Source organism: Primulina huaijiensis, chromosome 1 (assembly GCF_012295235.1).
Source record: "Primulina huaijiensis isolate GDHJ02 chromosome 1, ASM1229523v2, whole genome shotgun sequence".
NCBI classification, from domain to species: domain Eukaryota; kingdom Viridiplantae; phylum Streptophyta; class Magnoliopsida; order Lamiales; family Gesneriaceae; genus Primulina; species Primulina huaijiensis.
The window spans coordinates 1,653,819-1,666,525 of NC_133306.1; the positions used below are offsets into that span (position 1 = coordinate 1,653,819).

At 34.0% G+C, this 12,707-nt stretch overlaps 2 protein-coding genes across 2 annotated transcripts; both read right to left on the reverse strand.

Annotated features, from left to right (window-relative positions):
* Positions 1–925: 925 nt before the first annotated feature.
* On the reverse strand, positions 926–4,961 carry LOC140975373 (mitogen-activated protein kinase kinase kinase 3-like). Its single transcript, XM_073439050.1, has 11 exons — positions 4,305–4,961; positions 3,522–3,842; positions 3,103–3,190; positions 2,892–2,954; positions 2,587–2,747; positions 2,425–2,500; positions 2,260–2,319; positions 2,046–2,153; positions 1,753–1,962; positions 1,563–1,657; positions 926–1,460 (listed from the first exon to the last, which is right to left on the reverse strand). The coding sequence occupies exons 1-11, from the start codon at positions 4,712–4,714 to the stop codon at positions 1,187–1,189; spliced, it is 1,866 nt and encodes a 621-aa protein (XP_073295151.1). The 5' UTR covers positions 4,715–4,961; the 3' UTR covers positions 926–1,186.
* Positions 4,962–8,086: 3,125 nt separating this feature from the next.
* LOC140975388 (BTB/POZ domain-containing protein At2g13690-like) lies at positions 8,087–11,309 on the reverse strand. The gene is made up of 5 exons (XM_073439083.1): positions 11,097–11,309; positions 10,361–11,043; positions 9,411–9,761; positions 8,540–8,695; positions 8,087–8,444 (listed from the first exon to the last, which is right to left on the reverse strand). The coding sequence occupies exons 2-3, from the start codon at positions 10,838–10,840 to the stop codon at positions 9,750–9,752; spliced, it is 492 nt and encodes a 163-aa protein (XP_073295184.1). The 5' UTR covers positions 10,841–11,043; positions 11,097–11,309; the 3' UTR covers positions 8,087–8,444; positions 8,540–8,695; positions 9,411–9,749.
* Between the last annotated feature and the right edge of the window lie 1,398 nt (positions 11,310–12,707).

A 12,707-nucleotide genomic window follows, 5' to 3' on the forward strand; every position in this document is an offset into this window, starting at 1 on the left:
TATATAATATGTTTTGTCAAAAATTTTATGTTAAAAATAAATAAATGTGAATTAGTGTTATATTTAATAACATTCCAATTTCTTATAACATTAATTTATTTATTTTTTAAAAATAATAATATTCTTAATTATTTCTCATATGTTTATTTAAATATATTGTTTTGAAATAATATTAAACAAAAATATATTAATATATTTATTTATGTAATTAAAGTAATAATTTATGTTAAAAGATAAGAGTACAGATATTTATTATTTCATTAAAAACAAATTTATTCGACAAACTTAAATTTCCAATCACACACAATAATTACGATCTATACAAGTATTTATAATTTTTTAATTAATTAAATTAAATTAAAATATTATTTGAAAAATAAATCTATCTTAAAATTTCTTACAATATTTTTTTGAAGGAAAAAAATACTATCAACATTATAACAATGTGTTATAATACTTAAAAAAATATTAGAAATCATTAATCTAATTAAATTGTTTGCTAACATATTTACGAAAAAATTACTTAATGTGGAAAAAAACAAATTTAATTAAATTAGTTTGAGTACTTAATGTGGAAAAAAATAAATTTACTTAAATTAGTTTGAGTAAGTTTTCAGTAAGATGTCTCAAATATTTATATTCGGACAAGTCTAATTGGTTCAAATCTTAAGTAAAATAATAATTTTGACATAATAAAATATTTTACGAGTCTAGTAAGATAGAAGATTAATCTCACAAATTGACACATGAAACGATTTCACAAAATTCAATTAATAGTTGATATAAAATTCGATTAATAGAGGAAAGTTACCGATCTGGTTGGACTGCGATATAAATTCGATTAATAGTTGATATAAAAATTTGATTAGCACTTTTAAATGAAGGAAAAATAATAATTATTGAAGCAACTCACAATCTTCGGCAGTAACTGTTATGCCTGATGAGTCTTTTATGACTTGTGACTATATTCATCAAAATTCCAACACACCACAGAGTAGCTCTATGACACGGCCATCTATATTTACAGTAAGATCATTACATTAAGTACAGACTAAAATGCAACCATCTAAGCCACGAGCAACCTCGTTAGTCCCAACGGGGACATACCTTTTGAGGCAATGAGCGACTCTTGCTCGCCTCACACAGACTCTGGTGATGAGACCTCAAAGAAGGGGTCTCAAGGGGATTAAGATATATCAGCACGTTTTGGAATTCTAAAGCATGGTCCTTGTTGAGGATCTGGTCGGTGCTTCGGCTCTAATCGAGGGATTTCAAGCCATGGATCAAAGGTGCTTCTTGAGTTCAGTCTGAGAGGATGTGCTAAGTTGTTGATATGAGTAGGAGTGTTTTTCCCTACTGGAGAAAGGAAAAGGTTCTTGTATGTTGCTGATGCATCACGCCTTAATGGGCTCGAGGGGGGAGATACGGGTAATGATGATGATATTGTTCGTGCACTATCCCTGAAAACACAAGAAAGTCACTATTACTTCACGACTCTTGTGCTCAACAGTATGCATATAAATTAAAATACATGGACTAAGTAGAGTTCAAAGATAGAGTACCTTGGACTTGTAAATGTCCTGGGTCCTGCGAATCTTGATGCATTGTCCTGATCCCAAGAATTGTTCGTTCTGCTGGACTGCATCTCCAGGGCAGTCTTTAAACAAGTAAACAAATAACTTGTTACTAACAATTCCTTTTAAAAGAAGCGAGGAAGTGAAGCAATTAGATTTAAAAGTGGATATTAAGTACCGGAGTGCGACTCCCATCGAATGCACGAGGAAATGCTCTAGGGGTAGTTTGGTTTCTGACAAAAGGGTGAGCTAGTAATTGGGATGCTGTGGGCCGGGCTGATGGTTCCCGTTGCAAACAAAGCCGTATAAAACTTTTGGCATCAGCAGATAGGTGATCGGGAATCTCAGGACCGTCTCTGCTATTCCCAATCTTAAATATAGCAGCTACCTGTTAAATGAACAAACGAGAAGATTTCAACAAGAAAGCAACTTCAATTTGATATCAATTCCTAAAGAAGAGACTTAACCCACCCCTTCATATTGGCTCCATGGAGGTTTTGATGTAGCCATTTCAAGAACCGCGCATCCTGTACTCCATATATCCACGGGAAGACTATACCCATTAGCATTCATTACAACCTGAGGAAAACATAGCAGGGTGGTAAGAAATTAGGGGGCACAGACAGTCTTATAGCTTATAGGTATATTCGGTTAGAAGAGGTGAGAGAGAATGAATAAGACCAACCTCAGGTGCCATCCAGTAAGGGCTTCCTTTTAAGGATAGCATTGAAGAAGAGGTAGTTATCTGTCAAATGACAAGAATTACATAAGAGCGTAGAAGATAATCCTAGATACCAAAATATTTTTCAAACTCTCCTTGAATCTGGCACTACACAAGACGAATGCATACATGTTTGGCCATCCCAAAGTCGGCAAGTTTTATTTCACCATTGGGATCTACCAAAATGTTTGCTCCCTTTATATCTCTGCAGGAAAGGTAAAAACTTTTCAAAATTCCTGGATTTCTATTAAAGAAAAAACAAAGTCATCACCGATGGAGAGCCAGTTGTACCTGTGCACTGTATTTATTCCATGTAAGTAAGCAAGACCAGAGAGAATCTGCCTAGTGTAATTTTGTACAACTGGTTCCCCAAAGGCTCCATATTCTTGCAGTAATTTTTGGATGGAACCTCCAGAAACATACTCCAAATAAACTGATAATCTTTCCTCGTTCTGGAAAAGAAACGAGCAAAATTATGCGGGGCCAAGAGTCTCATAGGCATGTCTGACCATTAGTTCAACGCACGAGCACATTTAAAAAACGGCAAAAGATACAGCTGATATGCCAGATTGCAAATAAATAAAAGAAAATCTTACCAGATCACTTCCGTGGTATCGAACAATGTTTGGGTGTGAAAGCTGACTTAGCAAAGCTATTTCCTGTTAAAATACCAAAAATGTCAAGAAGAGAACACCAATAACTAACCATTTAAGTCTAATATTTGAGAGTAAAGCAACAACATAGAAAGATTATATTTGCTTCAGGAAGTAGGCGCAATTGTAAGTCTATAAACTATTAAAAAATGACCTGGTTCAGTTGCTTTAGGCTCTCCCTTGAAGATTGATCATCCGAGACAACTTTAACTTCTTTAATAGCGCACATTTGCCCATTCTCACTGCCAAGACAGACAAAATAATATGATATACAGCTGGAAAAAGGTAATAACAAAAGAAGTAGAGATAAACAGGGCCACTGCCAATTAAGTGCAGATCCGGCAGAAGGGTGTGTAGGTCCAACAATTGAAATTTGAAATTTATCTGTAGTTTTCTAAAATTTCAAGCCCTCCCCCCATCCCCCACGACACTACCCCCAGATTTGTTGAGTCGCCCTGCCTCTAACTACGTTTTTGTGGTTCAAGGGTGCTTAAATGCTCTGAAAAAAGGCACGAGACAATGATTTTCGTCTAGTTTCCTACTCAGTAAAACCGAAACCAGAATCTTCATTACCTATTAAAACCGAGATAAACATGACCAAATGTGCCTCTTCCAAGAAGCTTTCCTTTCCTCCATTTTGAAGAAATACCACCAGGGCTTTCAGGTGTTCCGGTACTTCTTGGGGTCGATAATGCGGAAGGACTGATTAAAGAACCAGGTGGAAGGGGCAACTTATGAAATTCATTCCTTCCATCTTCCAGTTTCCCATTTGAATAGTCCAAATTAATCCCATTAATTCGAGCATGGATAGGCAAAGTGGCGGTTGTAACACACCTCAATCCTCGATCAGGGCTTCGAGATAGTGGGCTTAATACTCTGTTCTCAATGTGTCCTCTGGAATTAGATATAAATTTTACAACTGTAAGATTAGCTACAGAGATTGAAATTGACTTTTAAACTTGAACTTTAACCACCATTTTCTTATTGTCTGAGAAATTTTAAGATCATCATGTAATAATCTGATCAGCCTCACACAGCCTAATAAGTCAACAGTTTAAGTGGAGTATGTGTGCACAAAAAATGGACATATGCAAATTCAAAACAATCAGCAGAATTATGATTGTATTTACTTGGTTAGCTTATTTAACAAAATTCAATCTTTGTAATCCAAACTTTGAAAAAACCATACGAGAAGTTGTTCTAGAGTAAAAATGACAAAAAATTAATTCAATCATTTTAGATCTAACCAAGTAACAAATAAAAAACTTGCAAAATCTGCAACAACACTCCAAAATGGTTGAGAGTTCAATCATCGGGAAAAAAAATCACGAACTTCCAACTGAAAATCTAACAAACCTGAGACCATTTTGATTCGTAAAATGAGCCGTATCGTCGGACGATCCTGACGAACTAACGCTTGAAACAGAGCCCGGCCCGGGTCCGAAACCAACACCATGAAAATGGCCCGGATGCTCCGTTGGTGGTTCTAGAGGCAGCGGCAAGGGGTGCGCTCTATCCCAAGACGAAGCCGAATCAAATCCAGAAGACATTCCCACAGCAGAAAAATCCTGGCTGTTTCTTGGAGAATTTCTCGATTGAGGCAGCACCAAAACCTCGTTAAAGGTCTTTACTTTACCATCTTTGGTACTGCCATTTTCTTTTCCTCTCTTCTTTTCATTCTTCGGTGATGAACCCTCCACAGAATTCTCGGACTTCGTTTCCGAATATTTGTTCCGACCAGATATTTTGTCCCACCAAGCTGGCATTTTTCCTCAGATACTCACGTTTTCAAGCATGCATCCCCAACGTATGAGAGGAGGAGAGGACTGGGAATTTAAACGAGGAAGCAGAGTGGGAGACGCCAAGTTTAAGAGGAAAAGACCAATGTCTACTGAGCAGAAATACCAACAGATTCCATCCTTCGTTTGTTGTTTTGTGAGAGAGTGGGTCATGCAATGCAATGGCAGGAACGAAACCAGTGGGAAACGGCGAGAGCCAGGAGGAAAGGGCACGGCAGCCTCCTCCATGACGTGGCCACTTTTTTTCTAGAAGCTACTTTTATTATATTTTTTAGTTTTTTTGCTAAGCTGAATCTCTTTATTGTTTGGTTGGGATTATGGATCCAATAAATAAATAAAATAATCAATTTTCCGTATAAATAATTTAATTGAAATTTTAAATAATTATTAAATATTATTAAATAAATTGATTAATAATCAACATACTACTCTATATTTCAACATTTTGTCAATTATATAAATAAATATATATAATAGGTTTCCATAAAAAATTTCATGTTAAAAAAGAAAATAAATAAATATTACAAATAAAAATAATTGTTTGAAAAGAAAGAAATTATCTTAAAATTCATTATGATATATTTTGGAAGAAAAAATACTAACATTATAATAATGTTTTACAATACTTTTAAAAAATATTAGAAATAATTAGTCTAATTAAACTGCATAGTAGCATATTTACAAACAAATTACTCAATATTGAGAGAAAATTTTTATTTAAATTATTTTGAGTTAGTCTTCCATGGACTGTCTAACAGATCTAAAATCATGAAACGGATCGATTCGATTTGTGTCTTGAGTGAAAACTAATAATTTTGACATAAAACAATATTTTTCAGGAGTTGGTTAGGTAAAAGATTCATCTCACAAGTTGACTCACGAGACAGTTTCATAAAAGTTTCTGTAAATTAGTTTTAATTTTTTCTTATATTTAATAAAATTAAAAAAAATTGTATGCTTATATCAATATTTTAAAAAATCTTTTGAGAACATATTAAATATTTTAGAGTAAGAAATAAATATGAAGTATATTTAAAAAAAATAAAATATAAATAACTTTTCCTTAAATATTTGTATTAATAGTATCGTTTTATTTAATTACGTTTACTATTTTAGATTTTGTGATAGTTTTATTTATTTAGTTTTTATACCATCTAAAATGTTAAATAAAATAGTAAAAATTTATATAATATTATGTTTTTCAACTTTTTAAAGAACAATGTCTTCATGAATTTTTGATTTATTGATAGATCATACATTGATATTATTATTATTTAACTAGAACTTAGTATAAATTTTTTTAAAACTAATTTGAATATGATCTCGTATAGTATAAATTTTTTTATAATAATTAAATATATTTATTATATCATTAATTTTAAGTAATTATTTAAAAACTCGTACTAATTAAATTTAATACTATATACACCTAATATACTAGTATGATATAAAGATTTCAAGCTTGGAACGATTCGATAACTCAACCTAACAAATATTCAAATTATTTATATTTTAAAATAAAATGATTAGAAAAACAAACTAAGAAAGAAAAAGAATATTGAAACCGTGAGAATTTAGAAGATGCTTGTTGTTTAAAGAAATGTTAAAACAATGTTCTCCGTATTCTGAATTACATATAACAATATTAAAAAAACAAAACAAATACTTTGAAATAAAATTATTTTAAAAATAAGAAAAATATATAATTGCTTGCATGCACGTAAATTAGAACAACAAAAATCCAACGTTGTTTCATCAATGCAACGAATTAAGCTCTCCGACGTTGTTTCTTCAAAAAAATAACGTGAATTATTTCAAATTAAGTTCCGCAATTTATAACACGTATAAAAGGTGAATCTGGGGCATACTGGCACATATTCATGTTGCATCGGATTCAAAAGATTCTTTTTACTTTTTAAAATAAAAAATTATATTTAAAATTAAATTAAAAAATTGTTGAATCCAGTATAATTTAACACGGATTCTTAGAATCGAATCCGATACAGATTATACCGGATTGTTATAGATTTATAAATGTTATCAAATCATTATATTTATATATATATATTTTCTTTAAGAAAAAAGCCAGCCGACGTAGGGTATGAGCTGTGCGGGAGTGGCTGCGTGCAATTTTTGTGCGCCTACTTGTTCAATAATAATGTAATATGATTATGATACTGCCCTACTACGTATCCATCAAAATATTATAGAAACATCATACTCTATATATATATATAAATTGAATATCGTAGTAAAGAATTAAAAAGCAATATTAATAATATATAAATATATATAAGAAAGAACCAATAAGTTATATATATTTATAATAAAAATTAATATTTTTAATATCAAGTACTATTGAACCGAACATCGAAGATTTCCAAAAATATTATAGATTCAAGATCTTTTCTTAAAGAAATCATTGGACCTTCTTCAAGATTACTCTTAAAAAAAGACTAGAAAAGAACCAATAAGTTATATGTATTTATAATAATAATAAAAAAATTAGTATAAAAACAATTTTTTTCCATGAATGACCCAAATTAAATATTCGTCTCACAAATTGACCCATAAGATATCACAGATGAATTTTTTGTGTGAATATTTTGAATTCAGAAGATCAATTGAACACAATATTACTCGAGATATAACATTCATACATACCCATAGTAATCGAGACAAATAAATTCATTAGAACTTCCACATGAATTCATGCGTGACCACCCCGCATATATTGCGATATGCGAATCAAATGGCTCGTGGGCCATCGGATGCAGAACACTAGACATGCAACTTGCAAACCAGTACGAAAATTAAATTTATCTAAGTACCTTTGGTCGGTCACCAGGTGCATGCATTCTTTGAGGCTGCGTTGTGGACGACTTAATGCCACACGTTAATCTCGAGCAGAGTGTGGATATTCAACTAATATTAAAGTCCGATTCTCTTTTACTTCGATCATCATTGATTCATTCGTGATACGCTTCATCTTGTCAAAAAGAGAGTGGAGATAAAATTCAATTAAAAACAATGAAATAGACATGATTTAGCAAGTGTGCACACGATGCAGAAACTTTTATACCTGATCACGGGCTAGTGTTACTCGAGGAGGGGTCGATAAACCGGGACACGTAGAGTAAGACATAGGCTAACGACGGACGCTTGTATAATCCTACATCCTTAAATAGTGATTTAAGGATAGCACGTTTAGTGATTCTGGATCTGACATGATAATGATTTCAGTATGATGGTATTGCTAAGATTCAGAAGAGTAAACTTTCTGTCAGATTGTTTTAGTGAGGTACGTGATGTACTGAGTGAGATATACAAATATAATATGCAAAACAAATGGGCTAATATTAATTAATAAATGCTCATGTACATAAGAAACAAGAATATGATGCCTATTTTATTAATGTTGGTTCAACAAAAGCAGACAAATTTTATCATAACAAAATAAACGAGGACATGAATTCTCCACATTCGAGAAAAAAAAAAAACACCAACGTTCCTACGGGGATAGAATCCGACACATGAACTAAAAGAATGGACAAATATCACTAAAGCATTAAACACAAAACTTGTAATCAACCATGTTTTAGCTGTTCTGAGAAGTTCAAAAATAAATAAAAAATTATACTCTTCGTCGTCGGAGAACCACTAACAACCCAAGTGTTGGCCGCAGCAGATGGTTGAACTGGAAAAGAAAGAAAACAGCAATTAAGCAAAACAAGAATCGAGGAAGAAACCTAACCAGGAAAACTGAGATTCAAGCAATATATATAATACTACCTTTTGGATCAGTGAACTAGATAACATTCACCTCCATGAAAATGTTCACTTCCTCAATGGCAGGTATCGCATTTATTCCTATTCTTTTCAAGGTGCTTTGAAGTCTTCTGTCATCGGTCGTGCATGCTAGTCTCAAGTCTGGTGAACCACCTTCTTCTTTATGCAATCAAGATTTAAAAACATTTAGATGTTTTGATAAAAATTTCAATTTTGTACAGAAGTTGCATGAATAAAACAGTTTCTTCAAGCCCCTATAAACCTCAATCAGATGAAGACATCTCATCTCTCCATCGTCTCATGCACAAAAATCACGATCATGTAAAAATTCCAAAGAAAACAAAAACATAACGAGAAAAAGCCGAGAATCATCTACTTGCAAGAACGCGGCGACATGGAGCATAACTCATTGCGAGCTGCGATGTTGGCGAGACGTGAAGGTAAGTCGAAGAGGAGAAGAATCAAATGCAAAATACGAGTGGATGACGAATTAAAGAAATCCACACTAGTGAGTGTTACATTAGCATAGCTGGACAAGTTGGGAACTTAGATTTTGTATTTCAGGATATTCTTGTCCATGGAAATTTTAGAATCCGGGGCGGGTCGCTTGAAAAGGTTGAAATAAATTATTGGTTTCATATATAACTTACATATTAAACAAATCAGATAAACAATGACTCGTAGCTATTTGACACAGAAAATGTAAAGCTGAATGAATACAAGGAAATAACACAAAGCAGCTTGCATGTTAATACTTGTAACTTGCTCAACAGATTTTATTTTATTTTTAAATTTGCATTGCCAATTTGATCTACATTATACAATTTCAAAACATACAAAATAACACTACAACTTGCTAGCATCTGCAATTCACCTATGTTCAACAGCTGAGGTTCCGCGGCCCTTGATGAATGATCTTCGCCACCAGATTTCAAAAGCTTTACTAAGATTTGGTCACGCAGAACAGTTTTTCGAGAAACTCGGAAGCCATTACATAAAAAGTGCGTACTGCTCCTTCAACGGAAGAATTAGAATCATTTGACCCATTGCTTCCTCCAATGCCTTCATGTTAAGCCCCTTTCTGCACCTCTGCAACCAGCCGAAATCTGATAGGATTGGCCTAAACCACATTTTAAGAAATGCTAACCTTGTTTCTGGTCGACAATGCAGTTTCCTGGCACTCATTGCGATGAAAAGCATCGCAGATACACGGCTAAGCTCGTATCTAATCAGTGGAGATACGGTAAAGTGCAGTCTGAGCAGTTCCCGTTGATTTGTCAGAAGATCCACAAATTCCTCAGCCATCTGGTGCTCCAGTAGGATATCAAGAAGCCAATTTAAGTTGTCTACCTGTTGTGAGATTTGCTCTAACAAAGGTCTCTGTTTTTCGGTCATCAGTATCCGAGGCCTCCTCGAGCAGAGACGTGAGTGACCTCATATATGACTCACAGATGGTAAATATTTCGTTCTTGTTCAAATCCGGAGCGTTCTTTTCATTAACCGACCTTTTGGAAAGGCTTTATTTGTGACAATGGGATAAAAAAGAATGAGCAAGATTTATTGAATGAAATGAAAGATTGTGCAAATCTTTGCTACATGAAAACAGATTGTTGATAGTTATGCGTGATAAAACTATTCCTCGAAAACCTCATCACAAACAAATAATGAATGTGGCATTGCCATTTTCCATTTGGACTTGAAACAATACGTAAGAATAAAACAAAGAAAGCAAAAGCAACAACTGTTACTGAAAAGCGCTGCATGCCTTCAAAAATCGAAGGGAAGGAAATGAAGAATTATTATCAATAGTAATTATTACAATACCTCGGGTATATGAATGGCACGAAAAACACCGACATTGAGGAGTTTCTTTTGAATATCATCCTCAAACATGAGTCCAATAGTATCGCGGAACACATTCAAATTCTCCACATCCGGCACCTCAATCCTACACAATTCACTCTGATTCTTGCGATAAGCGGATATCAAATCGGCAAAAACGGGGCTATTAGAAATCAAAACATCAGAACCCAGCTCCAGAATCAAGGATCCGCCATTCTTCCCCTTCAGATTCAACCTCACATCAAAAGCTTCCGAATTGACCTCATCCCTCGAAACAGTTTCAGCATCAATTTGCGGCAGTGGCACTTTTATGGAATTATTTCGAGTAAGAGGCTTTTGAGGGGTGCAAGAATTCACCGGGTTGTCGGTAATGGGAGAGACCCTACCCGGGGACAAAATCCAACGAGAAATAGGAAACTTTTGCTGTTGGGTCTGCGGGGAATTGGATGACGTTTCTATCATTTTACTACACGACGAAGAAGAATACGAGCATGAAAAGTTGGATCTGTCGGGGGCTAAGGGGTGGTGTGACGAAGGAACAACACCAGTGGCGACCCCGATTCAAGACGTGACTCGACGAAACGGGTGGGAAATGACTGTAGTAGTGTGGTTTTTCAGCGTGAAATCATTGTGGTGAATACGAGGAATACCGAATGGGTGTCTGGCTAGGAAACAAGGAGGATGGCGGTGAATACGAGGAATACCGAATACTCCCAACAGAACAAGGAAAAAAACTGTGGTGTGCGCTTGCAATGAATTTCCATACAGTAAAGCATTTGTTTCCTTTTCTTAGAATTTTATCAACAGAAACCATGTCACACAGTTTCGGAGTTTGCAGGATTCAAACTCACGTAAAAGTGCAAAAATCAGGCCTCTCACAGGTTGTATTAAAAAATGAAACCATCTTTTTTTGACTTTTGACTTATTTGTGTTCATCATCTCTTGTACGCATAACACTTTGATTCATCTAATACTTTGATTCATCGATCTAATATTTGACTCTAATTTTATAATAATTGAAACTAAAAATAGTTACTTCTTTCAATTTCTGCTATCTTTGTTTATTTTGTATTTTTAGTTTTTTTTGACGTGACACTAACATTTGTTGTATTATATCAACATTCTCGATCAAATAATGAAGAAATGACAAAAAAAAAAAATAGTAGATGAAAAAGAAAAAAGACTAAAGTTTGACAGCATAAATTAACAAAATTACCATAAATATATTTCTAGTAATACAAAAATATGAGTTTTCCTTAAAAGGTTGGGTTGGGTTGGGTTGGGTTGGGAAAACTCCTTTCATGGCTGCTAACATCAGGTGGCGTTGCTGGCTGCCTCTCACTTTGGGCCCATCGAAACGTGCCAGGTTTGGATTTATCATAGAAACGTCACTTCCTTCTTTCAATTGATGTGTTTTTTTTTGCCCCATTTTCGTTTAATGTTGAACAGTCCCATATTTTGACAGGTTAACGGAATCGTTTTTTGTTTTTTTAATATTCAAAGAAATTTATATATCATGAAAACATATGTGTATATNTAGATATAAGATGTACCGAACTCTTCTTAATGAATGCATTTTAGTTTCAAGAAAGAAAAAAAAAAGATGATCGGGTAATTTCGGGTTGAGGAATCGTGACCGCCATAACTATAAATGTAGAAACACGTGAACTGCTTCTCGACGTTTTTTTTCCTCGTTTTGGTAAATAAAATAACTTGATCCACTCAAAGAAAAATAGCTCGGCATTTCTAAATTTCTGAAAATCTGGTAGGAAGGCCACCACGTGTCCGATTGCCTCATGCAAAGGGTTCCACGTACTTTGAATATTATATAACAAATCGAAGGGCTTTCCTTTATAGCATGACGTGCTGCGTTAAATAACCTTTTTTCTTCAAATATCTCTCCATTAAATATTACCTTAACCTTTGGGATTCTCTTCCCTGATTCCTATATATATATATGCACATACAAACATATAGAGACACGGGTGATTCGAAGCAAGGGTTGAATGCATGTGTATCTTAAACTTGTTGTGTGTAATACCAGAGATACGATGGTTAGAATAATGGAGAGGCAATCGTCTATTGAGACCGAACCTCGCACGCTTAATGTTCACCAATTCCAATTCGCAAGGGTATTTGTTCCCCGTTTTGTATATATGCTCTCGTTCAACTTTCTTACAAAATTTTTGTTTTGTTTTCATGTATAAATATGCTTGTGCTTGTATAGGAAGCTGCGCGTTACGTGGTGAACACAAAAACACTGGAAGAGGCTCTCAGAATATTCACCCAGGTATATATATGTGTGTGTATACGTACATCTAACAATCTA